Source organism: Trichosurus vulpecula, chromosome 3 (genome assembly GCF_011100635.1).
Source record: "Trichosurus vulpecula isolate mTriVul1 chromosome 3, mTriVul1.pri, whole genome shotgun sequence".
Classification (NCBI taxonomy): Eukaryota; Metazoa; Chordata; class Mammalia; order Diprotodontia; family Phalangeridae; genus Trichosurus; species Trichosurus vulpecula.
In genome coordinates this window covers 126,754,427-126,779,586 of record NC_050575.1, presented here as the reverse complement: position 1 = coordinate 126,779,586, position 25,160 = coordinate 126,754,427, and the positions used below count along the sequence as shown (strand labels likewise).

The following is a 25,160-nucleotide window of genomic DNA, read 5'->3' as shown; positions in this document are numbered from 1 at the left end:
CAGAAAGGGGAATTTCATATAGATTTGAGATGGTTTTTTCCTGTTTAGTAAATTCGTTTTTAAGGAGGCTCCCCTTTATCCCTTCCTTTTTGTTTTTCCACTTAGGTTCCTTATCTAGATCCTTCCAATTCCAATAAAGCAAATGTATGACTATGTCTGGATTTTAGATGTCCCAGCATGAGATTCATTGTTTGATGACAGTGCTAATAAAATAAAATTAGTTTTAAGAAAAACTCAATTGGGTTTGAAAGTTTAACACGTGATTAAATTGCATACACGGTTTTTTTCTATTACATCCTAATTGTACTTCCAGAGGTTCAGACTAAATTTTTCATAATCTGGTTATATAAATTTAGGAGTTATGTATTAAATACTTAATACTGAATTGCTCAAAAATCAAATGTCTGCCTCCTGATTTGGTGCTTTGCGGTTTAGAAGCACTTTTCTCACAACAGCACTAAGGTAGTGTAATATAAGTCTTAATCTCACATTCAACTCCTACCTGAGGCTTTTCCTGATCACCCACTATTAGCACTCTCTCCTCCTTGAAATGACTTAAATTGTACTTCATATTTATTTACTTGTGTGCATATTTTGTATTTCCCCTATAAAATGTGAACTCACTGAATGTAGAGGCTGTTTCATTTTTGTCTCTGTATTCCTAGCTAGAACTCTGTGACTTACACCCAGTGGGTGCTTAATAAATGTGGAATGAATTGAATTTGCCTCAGTTTACCATGTATGAAGCCATTATGTGTCAGATGCTGAATATACAAATGTGAAAAATGGCAACAATCCTTAGGTTCAAGGTATTTACAATGCAATAGGAGAGAACAGACACTGAGTGTCTCACTCCAAATCCAGTATTTTTTTCTCTATACGAAGTGGCCTTATTGATCAATCTGATGATGTACAACAGGAGGAACTGAGTCTGTATGCTAACAAAGGACAATATCAATTCATGTGAAGCTTTAATGTTTTTATTTCTTTGTTGGTGAATTCTTAATAATCCTTTTTCTGGAAAAGTGGCCACAGAATTGATAACTGTGTAACAGTACAAGAGAGAGGAAAAAGAAGATTGGCTTAAAGTGATTGAAAAGAAGAGTATGATAGAAATGACAATCTTAAGCATGTGATGAAGAGATTAAAAGTAAAAGAAACTCTAGTTTGAATACATGTAACACAACAGTTTGCATCAAACAATTCAGCATTTAAAAGGACCCTGATAAATTTTTTCGTTATTTACTGATATCCATCCCCTTCCTTCGAGGTTCAGAGCAGGCACCATCTTGCCCATGAAATCTTCCTTGACTGGAAAGTACCTCTCCCTTCTCACCTTTCTTGTGGTACTTTGCTTGGACATCTCGTGTGTGCTTATCAGTCAGTCTGTAAATAAGCATTTATTAATTGCATACTATATGCCAGGTACTGTGCTAAGTGGTGAAGTTTACAAAGAATGGTAAAAGACAGTCTTTGCTCTCAAGAAACGAGGTCTAATGGAGAAGACAGAACATACAAACTATGTACAAGTCATATATGCAGGATAAATAGGAAATAATCAACAGAGAGAATTCACTAGAATCAAGGGGGATCTGGAAAAGCTTCCTGTAGAAGGTGAAATTTTAGCTGGGATTTGAAGGAAACCAGGAAGTGGTGATGAGGAAGGAGAACATTTCTGGCAGGAGGGACAGCCAGAGAAAATCCCTAGGGTCAGGAGATGGAATGTCTTGTTTGAGGAACAAGAGACCAATGTCACTGATGAATTGCAAAGTACATGGGGGCTGGGAGGTGGAGGGGATGTAAGGTATAAGAAGACTAGAAAGGTTGGGGGGGGGTGGGTAGGTTATGAAGAGTTGTGAAAACCAAATAGAAGATTTTACATTTGATCCTGTAGGGATCTCTGTAGGGATAGGGAACCACTGGAGTTTATTCAGTAGGGGAATGACATTAAGATCACATTTTGACAGCTTAGTGGAGGATGGACTGGAGTAGGGAAAGACTTGGAGCAGGCAGACCAAGAGCAGGTTATTGCACAGTTCAGGCATGAGGTGATGAAGGCCTGTATCAAGATGGTGGCCATGTCGGAGGAGAGAAGGAGGCACATTTAAGAGATATTACAATTGACATGATTTGGCAACAGACTGAATGTGGGAGGGGCGGGAGGGACAAGAGAGTGAGGAGTTGAGGATGACAACTAGGTACACCGAGGTTGTGAGCCTTGGTGACTGGGAGGATAGTGGTACCCTCAAGAGTAACAGGGAAATTAGGAAGAGGGGAAGGTTTAGGAGGAAAGATGAGCTCAGGTTTTTTTTTTTTTTAGGTTTTGTTTTTTTTTTGAGGGGGGAAGGCAGGGCAATCAGGGTTAAGTGACTTACCCAAGGTCACACAGCTAGTAAGTATGTCAAGTGTCTGAGGCAGGATTTGAACTCAGGTCCTCCTGACTCCAGGGCCGGTGCTCTATTCACTGTGCCACCTAGCTGCCCCGATGAGCTCAGTTTTAATCATGTTAAGTTTAAGATGTCCACTAGACATCCAATTTGAGATGTCCAATAGGTAAACAAGTGATGCAAGACTAAAAATCAGCAGAAGTTAGGGCTGGATAAGTAGATAATGAGAATCATCAACGGAAAGATGATAATTGAATCCACATGAACTGATGAGGTCGGAGACTAAAAGAGAAGAGAAGAGGGTCCAGGAAAAGGCCCTCAGGACACCCATGGTTTGTTGTTGTTTAGTTGTTTTCACTTGTGTCTGACTCTTTGTCACCCCATTTGGGGTTTTCTTGGCAAAGACAGTGGAGCGGTTTGCCATTTCCTTCTCCAGCTCATTTTATAGGTGAGGAACTGAAGCAAACAGGGTTAAGTGACTTGTCCAGGGTCACACAGCTAGTAAATGTCCAAGGCTGGATCTGAACTCAGGAAGATGAGTCTTCCTTATTCCAAAGCCCAGTGTTCTATCCACTGTGCCATCTAGTTTGCCCTAAGACCGAAATGGATCAGGAACCAGCAAGAGACTAAGAAAAAGCGGTGAAGTAGGAAGAAGGAGAACTAGGAGAGAATAGTGTCATGAAAATCTAGAGAGAAGAAAGTATTACAAGAAGAGGTTGAATGCCGGTGTCAAAGGCTACAGAGTTCAAAAAGAATGAGAACTGAGAAAAGGTCACTAGATTTGGCAATTAGGAAAGCATCAGTAACTTTGGAAACAGCAATTTTGGTTTAATGATGAGGTCAGAAGACAGACTGTTGAGAGTTAAGAGGAAAGTGAGAGGAGAAAAAGAGGAGGCATTTTTGTAGATGGCCTCCTAAAGTAGTTTAGCCACAAAAAAGGAGGAGAAATATGGGATAACAGCTAATGGAGATGGGTAGGTCAGGTGTGGGGTTTTTGAGGATGGGAGAGCAAGAGGATATTTGTAAATAGAGAAGTAGTCAGCAGCCAGGGAGATGGATCGAAGATACGTGGGAAAGTGAGGGTGATAAAGGGGACAGTGTGCTGGAGAATGTGACATGGAATGAGATTAATGGTACACAGAGAGGGGGCTGCCTTGGCAAGGAGAAGGGCTGACTTCATGAGAGATGGGGGTGAAGGAGGAGATGGTGGAAGAAGGCATCTAGGTGATGTGAGATGAGGAGGGGATGATAACGATAAATACTACTAATAATAGCTAACATTTACGTAGTGCTTCTGATGTGCCAGGCACCATGCAAAGTGCTTTACAATCATTATTTCATTTCATCCTCACAACAACCCTGGAAGGTAGGTGCTATTATTTCCTCCATTTTGTAGATGAGACAAACTGAGGCAAATAGAGGTTAAAGGCTGGATCTGTAGGACTGGCAATCTATCCGCCGTACCACCTGGCCTCCCTAACCAAAGTACAATATTCCTATTTTACCTGGCTGCTCCATAGTGCATAGCACATAGAAGATGCCTACTAACAGCTTGCTAACTAACTGAAGAAAAGAATAAAAAAGCACCAAAATGAGACTCTCCCTGGTTTTGGGAATACTGAAAACCTCTGCTTCGTTCCCAGCCTTACATGTTGCAGGAAATGGATTCAAATGTAAAGTACAGAGTATAAAACTCACTGCAACAAAAAAGGTAATGTGCCCAAAACTCTTAACAAATTGTTGTAATTTAATATACTATTATCCTATTTCGCTGTTTGACATTTTATAGAAATAAACATTTACTGCCATTTGCATTTGTACTTATTTATTTATATTTGTAAGTATCTACCTGTTTATTTGTCTCCCCCATTAGACTATAAGTTCCTTGAGTGCAGAGACTGTTTTTACCCCTCTTTGTATCTTTGGGACTTAGCACAAAGCCTGGAACATAATGAAGGCTCAATGATTTACCACATATTTGGTAAAGGTGCTAAATTAACACACCTAGAAAGACAACAATCATTTCAAAGGAGTTCATAACCTGTCAATAAAAGTGAAGCTTCTGAAGCATAAAAGATTTAAGAATTCATCATCTACTGGAAAAAGCTCTGGGTATTAATCAAGACAGAGGGCTTTGAATATCTATTATGCTATTTAAAAGCTGTCTTACCTTGGGCAATGAATGAATAAAAAATCATTTATTTAGTGCTTACCTGGGGCTAGCTAGCACTTTGCTAAGTTCAGGGGATACAAATACAAAAGCAAAGATAGTTCTTGTTCTCAAGAAGCTGACATTCTAATAGGAGAAGACAACATGAATAAGACAGTGGTGGCCAGGGAAGGGCATTTTGGTTTGGAAAGTTACAGGGACGCCAGCTATATCCTTTCTAGTAACAGTGGCAGGATGGACTTGATTGTGATTTCAGAACTGTGAGTGGGGTGGGAGGGCAACACCAAGCTGGCTGTCAAGAAGGCCAGGAATGGAGTGAGGACTGGCAGCAGGCATTAGCCAATTACACCTTCATGCTGTCACTTTACCTTGCTGAGCCTCAGTTTCCTCATCTGAAGAGGTGCTGACCTTGATGATCCCTAAGATCTCTTTCTGCTTTAAATTTTTTGAAATTCAGGAAGATTTCTAAATGTAGAAGTGGAGCAGGGAACAACTTGAATCCTGAAATGCTCTAGTAAGACAAGGTATTTACACATCACAGAGGGAAAAAAATGACAATTTGCTAGTAATCTTTTGTATTTAAAAAGGAGTTTGAACAGGTATTCCTCTTGTCTTTGCTTCCACTGCTACCTAAAGATTCATGATTAAAATCAAGAACTATTTCCAAAGAGCTGGATCCGTATTCCTGAGATCCTCCACCACAATTTGTGCTGTGATTTCTCAAAATTTGTTATGAAACTGAGGTCCCAATTTGTAAGTACCTTTGATGGAGGTACCTGAACAATAAAAAACTGTTTACCTTGCATATTTTATATAAGGAATCTTGACCATCTCCTCCTGTGTCCTTAAAGTAGTCATGAGCCGGGAATGTACGATTAATATCCCTAGTGATAGCACTGTCCTGGGGAGATTCCTGTGGAAATACAAGGCAGAAAAAGTTTTCATTATTAAGCAGTCAAATGGTATGGCTTGCAAATTGCTAATTTGTGGGCCCTCTCTGAGGCTGCTTCATGGAACTGTTTTTCATCAGTATGAGTACCCCCAACCTTAATCCCTCTATAACTTGGTGGATGGAGAGATGCAGTGGCTGAAAAATTTCTCAACCTATGGTCCTCTTGCTTTGAGAATGTCCAAAAGTAGCTAGGCTGGTCCTTGGACTATCCATCGCTGGGCCCTTTATGGCTTCCCATCTTAGCAAGACTACTTAGAGCTTACGCCCCATTGGCAGAGAGTTCCAGGTCTCATCTCCATCAGGATGAGGTATTGGAGCTCTTTAAGTGAAGGATTATGACAAATGATTTACAGCCAGTGTCCTGTCTGAGAGCTCTAGAATCAGCAGAAGTTATGATAGACCAACCCTTTCATCAAAATAGCATTAATGCCTGTCCTGCCCAATACTGTGCTGTGTTTTATACCCACAGCAAGGAAGTGCTGTTTTTAAAAAAGAAAAGGACTGGTGACCTTTTGGTTTGCACAAAGGAGAAGGAGCTTTCCAAAACAGATTCCCCACAGGAATTAACCTAACCTAACGTCTCAAGGGAAGAGGTGAATAGTCAGCATATTCACGTCAGTAAAGGTTTGTTCTCCCTCACTGCTTGTGGTTGCCAAGATCAGTGGATTGGGGGTGGAGAGGCTGGGCAACTGGATCCACAGTGGCTTAAGTGATCCCTTGGGACAAGGCCTATATACCAAAGCCTGTACATGGGAAGGATGACTCTTGAGTGTCCTAAAGGCAAACATGGCAAAAATGAAGATTTGTTCACAGATAGCAATCTGCTTGCCGTGGAAACTGAAGTGCTGAATGCCAGAGGGACTCAGCCAAACAGGATACGGGAAAAGATTAAGATGAAATTTTCCTGTTTGGGCCAAGGGAGTCAAACTCTGGGAGGGTTAGCTATCCCCACCCAAGTTTTAACTGAAGTGTAACAAACATCAGTAGCCATCCCTCCACAAGATTAACTGGGCATCTTGGTAGCTTTAACATTTGATCCTTTACGTAGTGTATGCATGTGTCTATGTACATATACAGGCAAGCACACATGTATCTATCTAGTCATGTGTTAAGTGCCTGCTGAAGCTCAGAAATGTGACGTTTCACTTTATCATTTCATTGTTTTTCAATCTCTCTGAAAAAATATATCTTCCCTTATAACTTTACTCTGCAGTTAAAATGCAGCCCAAAAGTATGCTCCAACATGAACTGACTTCACATTAGTCTTAGCTTACTCATCTGTAAAACAGATAACACTAGGAACATCTGCCTCATGTGTGATGAGGAAAATGGCTTGTAAACTTTAAAGGGTTAAGGTGGGTGACACTTTCCACTAGCTTCCCTAGGAATGTTCTTATGGGCTCAGAATTAATTTACAGGGTTAGTGTAAAACACTATGGCATTTCATGTGATTTTCTTTCAGTAAAATCTAAACTGATGAATGTGAAGGTAGGGCAAACAGAGAAGAATCTGTAAAAGTGGTAATTTTTCTGTGTTTATTTTCAAAGTTATTTTGAGTATCTTACAAATGTTTTCTATGTATATGACTCTTGACATAACTGTGGTAATTTATACATTTAGAAGCAGGAGGGTGAAGAGAGAAGTAGCATTATACAACAAAAAGAACACTAAAATTGGAAGCAAAAAGACCTGGCTTTGAGCTCTGGATTTTTTTAGTTACTGGTTTATGATCTATGACAAGTCATTTAGCTAATCAAGGTTTCATTCTCCTTATCTGCAAAGTGGGAGTAATACCAGTTTAACACAATGATACAAAATGGCAATAAAAGAACAGGGAAAAAAAGGTCTTCAGAAGTGCACCTATTTAAGACTGTTAGAAATTTTAAAAACATAAAAAATATTAATACCCTAGCCAGGGCATAAGTAAACAAATGGAATACATAAATTTTAACTAACTTTAACTGACACAAAGAGAAATGAAGAGAACAAAGAGATGAGAGAAAATTATGAGACTTAATAGGCTACTCTTTCTTTAAGAAATTTAATATGTCTTCGACTCTTTCATTTACCACATGAAGTAAAAGAGCCCCGAGACCCCCAAATCCCTTAGTGTAATTCTTCATCTATTATTCAACATGCTGTTAAGTAGCCCTTTATACTCATATGAATTTTATTTATTTCCTACCTCTTTCATATTGTTCTCTTTTTTAAGGGTAGAAACTGCATCTTATTTATCTCTGTATTGCCCTGAATTTTTAACTTACTGAAACCCTCAACTTATAAATGTTTGTTAAATGAATGAACATTTACTAAGCACTTGCTATTCATACGACACAGTCCTAGGTACTGTGCAAAGATGAAAAATGACAATTTCTGACTTCAAGAATCATTCTATCTAAGTGCAAAGGCATAGCCAAACAGGCAGGCATGAGAGACTGGGGAAGGAGGGATCGCTTGTAGATGGAGGTTCACACAAATCTTTATATAGGAGAGTAGCATTTCAAGCTGAAGCTCAAAGGAAGGAAAGGATTCTTAATCAGCATTGATGTTCATTTGAGGCCTATGCAAATGTACAAAGGGGGAGAAAGGGCAGAATAAGATCAGGGAACAGCAAAGTAATACAGACTAGCTAGAATAACTTCCCTAGGTCAAGGGTACCATTGTCTTTCTGGTAGGGTGGGTTTATAACTTCAGAGTCACTGTCATATCCAATCAGGTGTCAAATACTGTCAAAGTCCACTTCTACATCTTCCCATCTGTTCCCTTATCCCTCCTCACACAGCCACCACCCTAGTTTTGCTCCTTTTCATCTTCTGCATTCCCTCACCTCTTAAGCTCAGCTCAAGTGCCAATTTCTACATGAATCTTTCCTGTCTTCCCTCTTGGCCCCCAATGGCCACTACTGCTTCCCTCCCTCAACAATTATCTTTATTATTTATTTATTAGTGTACATATTTCCTCAGACTGGACGCAAGTGCCTTCTCAATTTTACCTCTGGTAGGGTCTAGCACAGGGCCCGGCACACTGTAGGTGCTTAACAAATGGTTGAAAGCTAGGTTGTATAAATGTGGGAAATATAAGTAAGCCTGTAATCTTCTTCAGGTCAAGGATTGTCTTTTTAACTGGGTTCCAGTTATACTATGTGGGAAATACTGGGATTCTCCAAAGTCCTTTTCACCTCTAACATCCAAGTTTTAATATATTCTTTCTACATGGCCCTGCCCACATGGAACTTATAGTCTAAGAGTATCAGTATTAATATTTCAACTATCAGTGAAGTTAAAGATTAAACTGGTTAAATTCCACATAGGAAGGGCAACTGAAACTACCAGCTCAAGCAACAAGGCTATACTCTTTTCATACTGGTTAGGTAATTTCTAGTCCATCATTTTCACTGTGCCCTGCTCCTGATATCTCTTTAGTGTGCGTGACCAAAGGAACAGAGAGGCTAGTTTGTTTCCTGGTGCTGTACTACACATCTGTTAAGGCTGCTGGTAAACACTTTGTGCAGGGAAAAATCTAAGGAAATGATAATGTTAGGGCCATGTTTTTTCTTCCCCTAATCCTGGCTTTGAAAGATGCCTGGCTAGTACAAACCCCTGCAGCCCCACATTGTGTAACCTTTTTTTCTCGTGGGCTATTTTTATCCCTTGCTGTGAGAATTGGCCTGCTGGGTAACTTCTCAGCATTAGCAGGGCACTGGGAACAGGAGGAAACCCTTTTGAATACACACCCTTCCATAAACTCAGGCTGAAAAACAGAAAGCTAAGAATGGCAGGAAGAAAAAGGAAGTAAGACTCAAAGAAAAAGCGGTGGAGGAATGCCATGAGAAATAAACCAGTCTTGGAAAGAATAGTGCTCCTAGAACAGCCTGTGGCTGAAATGACAAAGATCCCTTTTCTTATGATTCCTATATATACATGCATTCAATGTGATCATGTAATAATAAAAACAAAACCAAATTATATTGAATTACACATATCACATTATTAAAACACCAGGATGGTTTTGTTTCTTTGTTCCATTTTACTCTCTTAAAAAAAGAAACATCTTGTCCCTGATGATTTTAGAGTCTGGTTTTTGAAAAACCCATAAATAAGGTGAAACAAAACCAGAGCATTAAAATAAAGAAAAGAATGAAGTGAGATTTAAAAATGTGCCATGCTTAGTAGCTGATGGGTGGCAACTAGGAACTTCTGAAGTGAAATATTCTTTCAAGAGAGAAAACTACAAACATGGTATAAATGGACAGAGTACTGGACTTTCAAAATCAAGAAATCCAAGTCCTAGTTCCAGCTCTTCTTACTATCTGTGCGAACTTGCATAAATCACTACCTCTCTTTGTGCTTTAGTTTTCTCATCTGAAACACGGGTGTTTTTCTCTAAGGTTTCTTAAGATTTGAATGTACTACTGCTCTATCCTACAGTCCTCTGCAGCTCTGCCATTTATTCTAGCTGAGTCCTTTTTACCTATATCCTTAAGATTCTTCCAGCTTTGAAATAATCACATTCTGCTAAGTTCTACTAAAAGATCCATTTCAGCTCTGCTATTCTGTGGCATACCTTACTTCAGTGAATAGTGTTATAAATACAATAAGTAAAAAATATATGTAGTTCCTGGTCTATTACAATTATAGTTTCTATAGCAGATTACAGTTTATAAAGTACTGTTCACCTCATGATATCTCTGAAGTTCAGGGATAGGTTGGATGAAATGGGTGCTTAGGTACCTTCTGACACTGTGATTCTGTGAGTTAGGCAATATAAATGCTATGGTCCCTGGTCAAAGAAAACTGAGTTAATGTTAAGTGAGGTTAACTGAGTTGACTGATGCCATAAGATGGGTAGCTGAGCTGAGACTCAACACTGAGTGTTCTAATCACAAGTAGAGGATTCTACTCATTGTCCTGTTCAAAAGCCTACTTCATTTCATTTCAAGAACTAAGTATGACATTGAATTTGCTTTAGAGTAAACAGAATTAGCAATTTTAAAGAGGTCAGGTAGATGATACCTAGTGGATAGAGTGCTGGGCTAAGATTTAGGAAGATCTGCATTATTTTTAACTGAGTTTCCTTTTTTTTTTTTTAAATCCCTTGGTTCAGAATCATAGAATCTCAGACTTAGAAAAGACCTCAGAGGCCATCTATCACAAGCCACATTTAAACAAGAATCCCCTCAATAGCACATAAGAAATGGGTGTCTGGGTCTCTGATTTGAATGGTATATGTCGTTCCATGGCCAGCCCCACCCCTGCAATCATGTATTGAGAATAAATTGTTTTGCTCTGGCCATGAGTGTCTTCTTCAGACAATACTTCCATTCCTGTTACTGGTGGCTCGATAAAGTCAAAGTTCCCTGGATCCACCCTTGCCTTGCTAAAGGGTCAGTGATCCTTGTATGCTCACTGGCACCCCTTGCTCCTATCTTATTTTTTAAGTTAAATTTTATTTTTCTCAATCAGCAAAAATCTGCCTTCTCTCCCTTCCCATCCTCACAATTGAGAATGGGAAAAAAAAACAAAAACACCCCTGTTACAAACATTACATAGTCAAGCAAAACAAACTCCAAATTGACCACGTGCAACAAAAAAAATTCTCATTCTGTACTCTAAGACTTTCATTTTTCTATCAGGAGGCATTAGTAGTCCTCTGGAATTTTCTTTATGCTACTCAGAGTTCCCAAGACTTTCAAAATTGTCTTTACAAAATGTTTATATACTGTTCTCCTAGTTCTGCCCATTTCACAAGGCATTCTCTCACAGAAGTGTTCCCAGTTTCTCTGAAACCATCCCTCTTCATCACTTCTTATGGAGTTTTCCATCACATCTAATTCTTTTATACTGCAAAAAGATCTGTTAAATATATTTTCGGGAGAGGATTCTGGGAAGATGGCAGAGTAGGTCAGCAAAGTCCAAGCTCTCAAGATTTTCCCCCACAAAAGAGCTGAAATAGCACCTTAGGGTGAACAAAGTGTGGATGGAGACAAAGAAAAATAGGGGCACAACTGAGGTTTTCCTCGGACAGTTTGAGAAGATGTGAAGAAAAACTCCAGGACCAGGTTTGGTCCCCATGAGGAGTAAACACCTCCAGGATAGGTTCCATTTTTAACCACAAGCCGGGAAGCTGTTTAAACAACTAGCGGCAAGCCCTGGGGTTTATTGCTTTGAGAGGCTGCCTTGGCCCCAGCCACTGGAACTTTTCACACCGAGATAGTGAGGGAAACTGTGCGTTTGAGCCCAGGAAGATTTTGGGAACCTCAGCTGACGAGGAATGCCAGACCCAACTGTGCTTCAAATTGCTGTGGGGGTGAGAAGGAACCACCACAGGCCAGGTGAGTGCAGAAGCGGTGGGGCAGAAAGCCCTTGGCTGTGGGCACTAACAGAAGGTTGGAGGTTTGGCTTTGGTTCCAGGCTAGAGGACAGAACTGAAGATCTGGGGCAAGAGGCACCAGTTTCCATTCCCCAGGGCTAGAGGTGATTACAAAAATCAAGTTAATACCACAAACAAAAAAAAAATGCACAGGCAAAGGACAAAGAATCCATAGAAACCTATTCCGGGAATAGAGATGACCAGGGTTCATCTTCAGAGGAGGATACTGAGGTAAAGAAACCCCCAAAGAGCAACATCAAATGGTCACTTGCCCAAAAAGAATTTATAGAAGATCTTAAAAAAGACTTTAAAAATCAAATGACAGAGATGGAGGAAAAAACTTAAAAAAAAAAAAAACCTAAAAATAATCCAAGAAAAACAAGAAGGTTATGAAAGGAAAATCGACCAGTTAGAAAAGGAGATTCCAGAATCTCAAGGGGGGAAAGGACACCTTGAAAATTAGAATTGGGCAAAGCGAAGCCAGTGAAATTATAAGAGATCAAGAAATAATTAAACAAAACACAGATAATGAAAAAGAGAAAGTGAAACATCTTATAAGAAAAACAACAGATTTGGAGAACAGATCAAGAAGAGAAAATATAAAAACAATTGGAGTAACTGAAAGTCATGATCAAAAAAAGAATCTTGATACAATAATCCAAAAAATAATTAAAGAAAATTGTCCTGAAGCATTAGAAATAGAAATAATCCATCGCACATCACTTAAGACATCCTAAGAGGAAAGCTCATAGGAATACCATAGTCAAATTCCAGAACCCCCAGCTCAAGGATAAAACAATTTAAATATGATGGTGCCACAATTAGAATTACACAAGACCTAGCAGCAGAGACATTAAAGGACCGCAGGTGCTGGAACACTACATATCGAAGAGCAAAAGACCTGGGGCGCCACCCAAAAATATCACACCCTTCAAAATTCAGTATTATCTTGAATGGAAAAAAAATGGACATTTGATAAACCCTCAGACTTTCAAGACTTTGTTAAAAAAAATCATCAAGGGGCAGCTAGATGGTGCAGTGAGTGGAGCACCAGCCCTGGAGTCAGGAGGACCTAAGTTCAAATCCAGCCCCAGACACTTGACACATGTACTAGCTGTGTGACCTTGGGCAAGTCACTTAACCCCAATTTCCCTGCCAAAAACAAAACAAAAATCCTCAACTTAATAGAAGATTCGACATACAAGAACCAAGAGAAACATAAGGTCATACCAAAGACTGACTATATGGGATTCATAAGAACAGACTGCTTGCTTACCTTTTACATGATATAAAATGTAAAATGTATGTCTAACATTCTTATTAATAATTGTTGAGTTCATAAGAAAGAGGGGAATAAACCTGACTATGATATGAATTCAAAAAGTAAAACCATTTAGAAACAGCTAAAAAGAGTAACTATTTTATACAAATGAGGTGCAAGAGGAAGAAAAGATACTGAGGATTTATATGGGGGAAGAGGGCTGGTAGTTCTGGTAACCTACTTTCATCAGGAGTGGGTTTAAGAGGGAACAACACATATGTATTTTGAAGAGTATAACTTCTAAATTTAGAAGAAATAAAACGGTAGTGGTATAGTAGGGGGAAGAGGACAAGGGAGGGATTAGGATAAAGGAGGGATTTTTAGAGGGGAGAATGAGGGAATAGGTAAAGGGAGTTTAGATTAATGGGAATGGGAGGATAGGGGAGAGATCCTTAGAGGGGAAAAGGCAAGTAATAGGAGGGCAGGGTGGTTGGTGGAGGAGGGGGGTAGGCAAGTAATAGGAAGGCGATACAGCCGGTAGAAGTAAAGGAGAGGAGGCAGGAGGGATAGGAAACAAAAGTTATGTACAAACTTAAAAAAACCAAAGATCAGGAGTACAGTATGTCTGGCAAAGTGTATGTCTACATATGCATGTATATATAAGTGTATGTATAGCTGAATGTGTATGTATATATCAAGAAACATATCTAAATCATATTATAGCCTTCGGGGGTGGGGAGGGGGAAAAAGAACAAAGTTAAAAAGTGCACAGCAGAGAACAGAAGAAAACACAAGGAAGCAAAGAAAAGATGGACAATTCTTAACACAAGGTGTATTATTTATCATATAGGCTTTCTTGAAATGAAAATTTATTGTTACATATTTTGATTCCTCTCCTATGTTCTGCTATGCACATGACATGTTTTTTTTTCTTCCTTACTTTATATTCAAATTTCAAGATTTAAGTTTATGATATGTTTTTTGTTTCTTTTCTCTATTTTGTATTTGTGTTCAGGTAAAATAAAATAAAAAACTGTTTAAAAAATATTTTTGTATGTCCTCCAGGTCTGTCTTACTTAGGACAAATATCTTATCTCTCTAATTCTCCCTCCTCTCCCTTTCCTCATGAAATGTATTTCTGCACTTAACTGTGTGTATGTGTTCTTCTCTCTTCTGACCAGTTCAGATAAGAGTGAGCTTCAAGTGTCAGCCATTCCCCCCATCTCTTCTCCTCATTGTACAAACTCTGATTATGAGATCACTTTCTCCAGCATTCTCCTTCTCCACCCCTCCCCATCTCTTTCTTTCCCTCCCTTTCCATTCATCTTTTAAGATCATCTAGATATAACAGAACCACTCCCAGGACTTCTAATTAGATTCCTTCTGTGACCCCTGATGATAGGTGATATGGTTCAGTGCAAACAATTATCAATTTCCCATGTTAGAATGTAAGCAGTTTATCCTTTGATCAATGTTCCTTTTGTGTTTAGCATTTTATGTTTCCCTTAACTTTTAGGTTTTAAGTTCATGCTTGGAAGTCCTTCTGTTTCATTAAAAATCCATTTTCCCATATAGGATTATTTTTAGTTTTGCTAGGTAAGTTATTCTTGGCTCTAAGATGATCTCCTCTGCTTTCTGGAATATTGTATTACAAGCTGTCTACCCCTTTACTGTGGTGCTGCTAAATCATAGGTGATGCTGACTGTGGCTCCTCAGTACTTAACTTTTTCTTGGTTTCTGCAGCATTTTTTTCTTTGAGTGGGAAGCTCTGGATTTTAGCTGTAACATTCTTCGGAGTTTTCAGTTGGGAGTTTTTTCAGGAGGTGACTGGATTTTTCCTTTTTTTACTTTGCCGTTTGGTTCTAAGAGATCTGGGCAGTTTTCTTATTTCTTAAAATATGAGGTTTAGGTGCTTTTTTTTTTGATTATGGCTTTCAGGTAACCCTGCAATCTTTTTTAAGATTTAGTTTTTTAAAAGTATTTTTATTTATTTCATTAAATGTAATATACATGTACATGTAAAGCTTTTTTAACAATCATTTTTTTTAATTTTGAGTTCCAAATTCTCTCCCTCCCCATCACATCTTCCCCCTCCTTGAGAAGGCAAGCAATTTGATGTCAATAATACATGTGGAGTCATTCAAAACACATTTCCATATTAGCCATGTTGCCAAAACCAACAAACCCAGACAAAAAAAATAAAACAAGTAAAAAAGTATGCTTCAATCTGCAATTAGAGTTCATTGGCTCTCATGGGTCCTTTGGAATTGTCTTGGATCACTGTCCTGGTTAAGAATAGCTAAGTCTTTCACAGCTGATCATTGTTACAATATTGCTGTTACTGTGTATAATGTTCTCCTGATTTTGCTCACTTCACTTTGCCATAAGTTCATATAAATCTCAGGTTTTTCTGAAATCACCCTGCCTGTCGTTTCTTACAAGCACAATAGTATCCCATCACAATCATATACCACAGCTGCTGCCCATTTGAGGAGCATCCTCTCAGTTTCGAATTCTTTGCTACCACAAAAAGGGCTGCAATAAATATTTTTGTATAAATAAGTCCTTTTCTCTTTTCTTTGATTTCTTTGGGATACAGGCCTAATAGTGGTACTGCTGGGTCAAAGGACATGCACAGTTTTATTTGCTCTTTGGGCTCAGTTCCAAATTGTTCTCCAAAATGATTAGTCCAGTGATTCTTAAATTATCTCTCCTCTGTTTTTCAGGTCAGTTGTTTTTGCTATGAGTAATTTTTAAAAAAAAAAAGTTATTTGATTTTGTTTTAATATTTTTATTATTATCACATGGAGTCACTAGCTTCTGTTAGGTCCATATTAATTTTCAGGGAGTTTGTTACTTGGGCAAAGTTTTGTACCTCTTGTGCTGAGCTGCTAATTCCTTTTTCAATTCTTTTATCTATAATTCTCACTTCTCATCCAAATTTTTTACTCTAACATCCTCATTTCATTTACAAAAACTTGTAAAACTACTTTAAAAAAACTTGTTTCATCTCTTCTGGGAATTTTAACTGAATTTGTGCCCATGCTTTGTCTTTCTCTGAGGCTTTGCTTGGAGATGTTTTGGAGTAATTCTCTTCTAAGTTTGTGTCTTCAGTACCTCTATCACCACAACGGCTTTTAATGGTGACTTTTTTTTTTGTTTGTTCATTCTTCCAGCCTACTTCCTGACTTTAGACTTCATGTTAGGGCCTGGATCTGTGCACTTCTGGATGGAATGTCTGGACTGACCCTGATGCTGTTGCATTGAGTGTTGTGTTCCTCTAAGATTGTAGGATTGGCTCAGGCTGGGGATCTGATAGTTTTCAGCCTTTCTAAACTGGTCTGATTTAGTGCAGTCTGATTGTTGCTCCCCTGATCTGAGCTTTGCAAGTTAGGTCTGAGCAACAGGGTGGTGGGGTTACCTTGTCTGGACTTTCGGAAAACTGTTCAGAGAGACAGAGCCATAGGTTTTCCTTTGGTCTGGCATTTCTATACTGGTTATTTTTCTGTAGGCTTCAGAATGGACTGGAACTGAGACCCAGCTCTGCTTCTAGGGTCAAAGCCACACAATTACTGCTTGCTTCTGAACTTTCTCCTTGCTTGGTACAAACATTAGGGCATTCAATGGATCTGCCTCCTGGAATGTCCCTGCTTGGTACAAGTCCCCTCTTTATTTTGCCCTGGATCTTTGACCTAGAACTGGGTTAGTGCTACTACTCGGTACATGTTCCTGTACCTTACACATGTTAAGGTCCCTCTGTGCTGGATCTGGGACCAATTTTCACTATCCCCTGCCCTGGGATCCGTGCTCTTAGCCAGACCCTGTAACCACTATCTGCAGACCTCTGTCTGTCTTGCTATGACAACCTGGGCTGGAAAAATTAGTTTACAGTACTGTGACTTTTTTCTTGGCTTTCATGATGAAGATTTGGTCTCCTGTTTTCCAAATCTTTCTGAAGGAATTGGATTGGTAAGGAGGGGGAGTTCAATGTACTTCTTTCTGATATTTGGTCATCTCGGCTCAGCCTTCTTATCTTAATGGAGGACCTGAATTTGAATCTTGGTTAGGAAAGGGTGACATGGTCAGAATCATGCTTTTGGAAGATCATTTTGCCAGATGAATGGTAATGACCTTCATAAGCTACTCCTAAACCTCATTCTGTTCTTATTGTACTTTATCTCCCTCTTTATACTCTGTGGTCTAGCCAAACTGGCCTTGCTATTCCTCATAGAAGGCACTCTATCTCCTACAGATCTTTGCATTGGCTGTCACCAGTATTTAGAATTCACTCCCTCTTAAACTCTGTCTTTTATTGCTGTTCAGTCATTTCAGTTGTATCTGATCCTTTGTGACTTCATTTGGAGTTTTCTTGGCAGAGACACTGGAGTGGTTTGCCCTTTCCTTCTCCAGCTCATTATACAGATGAGGAAGCTGAGACAAACAAGGTTATGTGCCTTGCCCAGGGTCACATAGCTAGTAAGTGTCTGAGGCCAGATTTGAATTCAGAAAGTTGAGTCTTCCTGACTCCAGGCCCAGTGCTCTATGCACTATGGTGCCACCTGGCTGCCCCTCACCTCTGTCTTTAGAATTTTTAATTGCCTTCAAGGCTTAGCTCAAGTGCTATCTTCTACATGAGGCCTTCACTAATATCTCCAAGTACTAGCACCTTACCACATCCCTCAGTTATCCTTTATATATTTTATCATTACCTACTACACACGTACATGTTACCTCCTGGCCTGACTCTAAGCTCCTCGGGGGCAGGGATTGTCTTCCCTTTTGTATCTGCATCTCTAGCAAATGCCACACAAGGATGACACTACTAAATGCCTACTGAATGAATGAAGTAGTATTGTCCTCATTTTATAGATAAGGAAACTGAAGCTTAGGGAGGTGAAGTGGCTTGTCTGAGGTCACATAGCCAGTCCTGGTCAAAGCCCTGGGTCCAGATCTTTGGCCTCCAACTCTAGTTCCCTTCACTATCTAGTACTGTCCCTAATGGCATTATTATATAACCCTCTGGGAACAGTGAGGCTGAAGGATGGTTTTCCTCTGCATATTTTGATATCTGGTACTTAGGCCTGCCATAAGGCATCACTTTATTAATAGTAGTAACAACGAATTTAGATTATGTTCAATTTAAATATTGACTGTAGATGATATTGAGCAATACAGAGAAACTGGGCTTGCGAGTCAAGTGACCTGGGCCCGAGTTCTGGTTTGGACACTTACTAGCTGTGCAAACACGACCAAGTTACACTCTAAGTTTCAGCTTCCTCACTGATAACTGGGATAATAATCATTACAGTGTCTTCACCAGGAAACCCTCTCTTGTGAGCTTAGCACTTTGTCATCCTGAAAGTGCTAGAGCAAGGGAGTTATTAAAGAGCCTGAAACAATAGAGGTGACTATCAACTGGAGAATAGTCACAACCACCATGTTATATGAAATAGATTATTACTATTAAGTTAGAAATAATGAAGATGAGGAATCCAGAGAGATATGGAAGATTTCTGTGAACTGATATAGAGTACAATAAACAGAAAGAAAACAAAAACGTATGCAATGATAAGATAAAACAAATCTATAACAAAGAGGAAGCTAAATGCTGAGCAAATGAAAAACTACTGATGGTTTTAGAGAATGGATGATGAAACATGCAGCCCTCTCCCCTCCCAGGAAGGAGGCAGGGAACTTTGAGGAAAGAATTGGCAGGTGGTCATAGCAGTAGATATTTTTTACTTATTATTTTTTTCTGTTACAATGAAGGATTCTATTTGGAGGTGAGGAAAATGATTTTTTCTTTTGATAGAACGTGATGTAAAGATAAAAGGCACCAATAACATATTTAAAAAAATAAATGGCAGCTATTACCACCACCACCACTGCTTGTGGGACAGCGTAGGAGAGTAGCAAGAGAATAAAAATTAGAGCCAAAGAAACTGAGCCTGATTCCTGTCTCTGCAACTTGTTACCTTGGTTTGTGACTTCATTCTTAATCCCCCCACCTCCACCCTGGCTGAGCTTCCTCATCTGTAAAATGAGAGATTTCAATAAGATGAGCTATGTAGTCCAGGGTCTGTTCCACACCCAAACCTATGATACTCTAACAAATCAATAAGAACTGATTAAGTACTGTTATGCACCAGGTACCATGCTAGATGCTGTGGATAAAAAGACTAAGATGAAACTGTCCTTGGAATGGCCCACTGTGAGGAAATAGGATTTACACCTCATTTTAGTGGAAAGCAGGCAGCCCACACTGAAATTAAACAAACAAAAAAATCAACCCCTATTTCCTTAGCACTTCATAGCTTAGATGTTTTTCTTCACAAACACAACCATTCAGCAGGGAGGACCGGGATTATTATCCTCATTTTACAAATGAAACTGAGTGTCAAGAGGGCAAGTTACTTGTGAGTGTCTGTATGGCAGGTAAGTATCAAGGGTTAATATTAGAAACCCAGGTTTCCTGAGTAAATCTAGTGCTCTTTCTACTACAACACACTGTTTTCTATCCCACTTTGATATGAACATTCTTCACAATTACTGTTTCAATATTATTTCTTTCTCTGTTATAAAGTTGCAAGTGGTTTTCTGAAGCACAGTGTTCTTTTCCTCGAGAAAACAAAACAAACAAGATCTTCTCTTCTGTCTCTACCCAGAAATATCAAACTGCCTCCAAACAGCAAGAAACCCACCCCAAAACTGCATACTGAAACTGGAGACTTGCACTTTACCTTTAATACAAAAAGAGCCCTCCAGAATCACAAATACACTGCACGTTCTAGAAATATTCCTATTGCTTCTTAACCTTATAAGTATTTCAAAAACGATGTTATTTAGGATTCATATTTGTGTATGCTGAATTGAGAAAACACAGCACATGTTAACAATCTAGATTGATATCTTCAGAAAGGACAGCCATTTATTGAAAAAAAAATTGTGCCCTGATATCACATAATTTCCATCCAAATATGGCATTATAGGGCTAGGCTAAAAATAGACATGAGCCCCTTGTGATATGCAGACCTCTAGTTAGCTATGTTCATTTCCTTTTAGGGCTCAAGTTTCCCACAGGAAAATTATTCAGTGTTTGGCAAAACTGTCCCACATCATGTATAGATAAGGCATAAATACTAACTTCACTGTCAACTTTTTCCTGCCTTTGCCACTTCTGATTCTGCTTTTCTGAAGAAATCTGTTCTGGGAGGCCCACCCAAGGGTCAGGAAGTGTTTATGTGAGAAGATCTCTCTGAGGTAGAAGTGACCAAAGTGGCATTCTTGTAAGAATGAAATTTAAGAGCCAAATAAAGAGAAACATAAAAAGGAAAATAAACTATGTTGCTCAAAACACTTAAAGCAGCTGGGATACTACTGAATTACTTCTAAGAGCATGTATTGTCTTAGGTGTTTTGTTTAAGTAACAACAAAGTAAAATTTCTCAACTGATATCTACTTCCAATGCCTTTTTGTGGTGTATGGGTGACTCTGGGTTCTCAACTATATCAAGCTGAAATGACTATGAGCATTATAAGAACACTAAGTGAAGTTACATGTAAAATGTCATTGAATAAATGTATAGATTACATAATTCATTACTGTAGTAGAAGATTTATAACACAAAATTTACTTTGAATAGAATCAAAAGTTATGATAACTCATTAATATGTTCATAATACTAATAAACAACACCCTCTACAAGGGTTAAGCATTTTTGTGTCCTGGCCCTTTTTGGCAGTTTGGTAAAGCCGATGAACTTCTCAAAATAACACTTTTAAGTGCGTACAATAAAATGTCTGTGATCATAAAGGAAACAGTTACATAGAAATATGGTTGCCAAAATATTTTTTAAAAGGTCATGGACATCAGGTTAAAAACTCATGTTTCAAGAAGCTTATGATTCTATATAAACCAAAGCAATTAATATGATTAGGAATTTCAAGAAAATATTTAAAGGCATTTCATAATGCTTAAACAGTTTGCTTAGGAAAATCTAGTTTCTTATGAGAAGTTGTGAAGTCATTAATTAACCATTCAATCAATAAATCAACAAGTATGTAGTAAACATCTACTATATGCCAGGCAGCGTGTTAGGTTCCAGGAATAGAAAAACTTAAAATGAATGAAACTCAATCCCTACTCTCAAGAAACTTACATTCTAAAAGGAGAGATGACCACACACACATACACATTTATATGCACACATAGATCTTACTCTCTCTCTCTCTCTATTTTTATTGAATAGTAAAATACAAGGTGGTTTGATAGGGAGGACATCAGTAGCTAAGGGGATCAGCAAAGGCTGCCTATAGATAAGGCAGTACTTCACCACTTTTACCTTTGAAGAAGAAAGGGATTCTATGAGGCCGTAGTGAGGAAGAAGACCAAGCACGAGAGGGACAGGCCAACGCAAAGCATGGAGATGCAGGATGGAGTGTCATGAACACACAAAGTCCAGTTTAGGTTAACTGCAAAGTTCAGGAGGGGGTAAGTAATATCCAATGAGATTAGAAAGATAATTTGGGCCAGGTTATGAAGGGATTTAAAAACTAAGTAGTACAAGTTGTATTTGATTCTAGAAACAACAGGAAACCACTTAAGTTTATTGAGTAGAGAAGTGACATGGTTAGATTTATGTTTAAAGAAAAGGACTCTGCCTAGCAATGCAAAGAATGGACTGAAGTAGGGAGAAACTTCAGGCAGGAAGACCAATTAGTAGGTTGTTATAATAATCTAGGCAAAAGAGAGTGAAGACTTGAACTAGGGTGGCAGCTACGCAAGAGAGCAGACTTTACCTTGAATTGGACCACTTTGGGGGCACTGAAAGCAGTTTTAGGTCCTCAACCTAAGCTGTCCCTGAGATCCTAGAATAACATAAAACTCAGGACCCCCAAGAAAGCAGCAATAAGTCTAACCCAGACCTTCAGTCCAGAAGTACAATGTGCCTGGCCCAAAGATAAAGTCTGAAGCCAGAAAGGAGGCTGAAAGAACAAGCAAACATACTAAGGAAAAGTACTACCATAAAAAGCTATTGTGGTGATAGGTAAACTTACGACAGGGCAGCTGAGTGACAAAGTGGACAGAGTACTGGCCTTAGAATCAGAAAGACTAGAGTTCAAATGTGACCTCAGACACTTACTAGCTCTGTGATCCTAGGCATGTCACTTCACTCCTGCCTGCATTAAAAAAAAAAGCAAACAAACAAACAAAAAACCTGGAGAAGGAAATGGCAAACCACTCAAGTACTTTTGCCAGGGAAATCTCATGGACAGTTGGTCCATGGGGTCACACAACTGAATGACTGAACAACAACATTTAAGATACAAACCCAGTAGAGAATGACTCCAAAACATCTACAAGTAAGCTTGAAGGAAAAAATATAGCATGGGCACAAATTCAACTATAATTCCTGGAAGAAATGAAGCAAATGCGAAAGAAAAGGTTTTGTCAATGAAATGAGAGCACTAGAGGAAAAATATTGGAAAAGAAATGAGAACTATGGAAGAATAAATTAGAAATGGAATTATCAGTTTGTTGTAAGCAATATAAAACCTTGCCCAAGCAACAAACTCCCTAACAGTTAGAATGGATCAATAAAAGACAATGATTCCATAAGAGAACAAAATAATAGTAAAAATAAAGTCAAAAGACTGAAAAAAAAATAGAAGAAAATGTAAGTTATCTTATAGCAAAAACAGCGGACCTAGAAAACAGACTGAGGGGAAAAAATTAAGGATAATCAGACTAACTCAAAGACATGACCAAAAACAAGAACTCAGACATCATATTTCAAGAGATCTTAAAAAAAAATTTTAAAAACTGCCTACATCTTAGAACCAGAGGGCAAAGTAGAAAAAGGAAACTCCCAAGAGCATTATAGCCAAAATCTAGAGCTACCAGCTGGGTACAAACATACATCTCACTCAACAGGGAAATAGGAGGGAAAGGGGAGAAGGAAAAAAAATTGGTGGGAAAGCAGATTAAAGAGAGGATTATTACTAAGCAAAACAAACTAAGGATGTACAAATATATGTATGGCTCCTGTTGAGGTGGCAAAGAATGGTAATCAGTGGGGGTACTCACAAACTGGGGAATGGCTGGATAAGTTGTGATATAAGCATGTGATGGAATATTGCTGAGCTATAAGAAACAATGAAGCAGATGTTTTCAGAAAGATGTGGGAAGATTCATATGAACTGATACAGACTGAAGTAAGCAGAAGCAGGAGAACAATTTATACACTGACAACAATATGGTTAAGACAAACAACTTCGAAAGAACAGGTACCTTTGATCATTGTAATCACCAACCATGATTGTAGAGGACTAAGAATAAAATATGCTACCCACCTCCTAACAGAGAGATGGACTCAAGTGCAGAATGAGATGTAATTTCTTTCGGACATGGCTAATGAGGAAATTAGTTTTACTTGATTATACATGTTTGTGACAGGGGTGTTGTTTTCCTTTTGCTCTCAATTAGTGGGCTGGGAGAGAGAGAAGGTAGATTTTTGCTGACTAAAAAAAGAAATATAATTTTAAAAAATATCAACTACTTATTAAGCGCCTATTATGTGCTAGGCTTTGCAACTAAGCACGGGGAATACAAATGGCAAAAGCAATCCCTGACCTCAAGAACACAATCTAATAGGGGAGACAACATATATGGATGACTTGACAATAATCTTAGAGGGAAGCCACTAACATTAAGGAGGGCTGGGAAAAGCTTCTTGCAGAAGGTAGGATTTTAGTTGACATTTGAAGACACATAGGAAGACCAGAAGCAGAGATAGGAGTAGTGAGGGGGAGAGAGATGGGCAGAAAAAGAGGAGGAAGGGAGGGAGAGAGAGAGAGTGGGAGAGAAAGGGAGAAGGGAGGGAGAGAGTACGGGACAGAGAGAGAGACAGAAAGGCAGAGAGAGGCACAGAGGACAAAGAGGCACAGACAGATCATATTACAAACATGGGGGATATGCAGAGTTGGGGGAGAGATTTGAATGTCTTATGGTGTGGGTCAGCCAGGAGCCCAGTGTCACTGGATTATAAGATCATGGAGGGGGATAAGGTGAAAGAAGATTGGAAAGGTAGGAAGGAGACAAGTTAGGAAGGCCTTTTAAAAGCCAAACAGAGAATTTTCTATTTGATCCAGGGGACAATAGGGAGCCACTGGAGTTTACTGAATAAGGGGATGACATAATTTTCACTTTAGGAAAATTACTTGGATAGGTAAGTGGAGGATGGGCTGCTATAAGGGGAGGTCTGAAGCAGGAAGATCATCCAGCAGGCTATTACAATCATCCGGATGGGCAGGGATAAGGGCCTGATCCAAGGTGGTGACTGTGTCAAAGAGAGGTGGGTATGTACAAGCTGATGTTGCATTAAAGAGATGTTGCAAAGGTAGAATCAATAACACTTGGCAACAAATTAGGTATGGGGGATGAGGGTGAAGAATCAAGGCTGACACCTGAGACACAAATTTTTTTGGATACAACAATGTGGTTTCTTTGAGGTTTTTTGCTTATATATGGGTTGGTAACAGACATTTTGTTTTTCTTTTGTTCTCAAGGAGGGGTGGGAAGGAGAAGTAGGAGTTCTGCTGACTGAAAAAATTTATAATAAACTCCATTCCCCACTTCCTACCCAATGTAGCAAATAGGTTGAGAAGGAAGAGGAATAAAAAACAACTATCAGATTTCGCAGTTAAGAGATCACCAGTAACTTCAGAGAGGTTTTTAAAGGATATTTTATTCACTCTTTCAACAAACCTTTTTAAAGTACCTGACACCAGGTTATTAAGTATATCCAAACCACATATCAGTTAAACAAAAGTTATATATCAATTTATAGGTAAAAAGCATTTATCAAGCATTTACTATGTGCAAGGTATGATGCCAGGCATTAGGAACACATCAACAAAAATGAAAGAGTCCCAGAACTCAAGGAAATTAAATTCTATCTAGACAACTCATATATGGTTGCATAAAGTCAAAGTTAGAAGTCAGTGAAAGCATTTAGAAAAT

The 25,160-nt window shown here is 38.8% G+C and overlaps 1 protein-coding gene across 3 annotated transcripts in view; it reads right to left on the bottom strand.

The window, feature by feature from the left end:
* RABGAP1 (RAB GTPase activating protein 1) overlaps positions 1 to 25,160 on the bottom strand; it is a 217,344-nt gene that overhangs the window by 38,293 nt on the left and 153,891 nt on the right. For all 3 annotated transcript variants that reach the window (XM_036748848.1, XM_036748847.1, XM_036748849.1), the window contains one exon: positions 5,357 to 5,470. In XM_036748848.1, the coding sequence (XP_036604743.1) occupies positions 5,357 to 5,470 (114 nt within the window). The remainder of the gene's footprint in view (positions 1 to 5,356; positions 5,471 to 25,160) is intronic.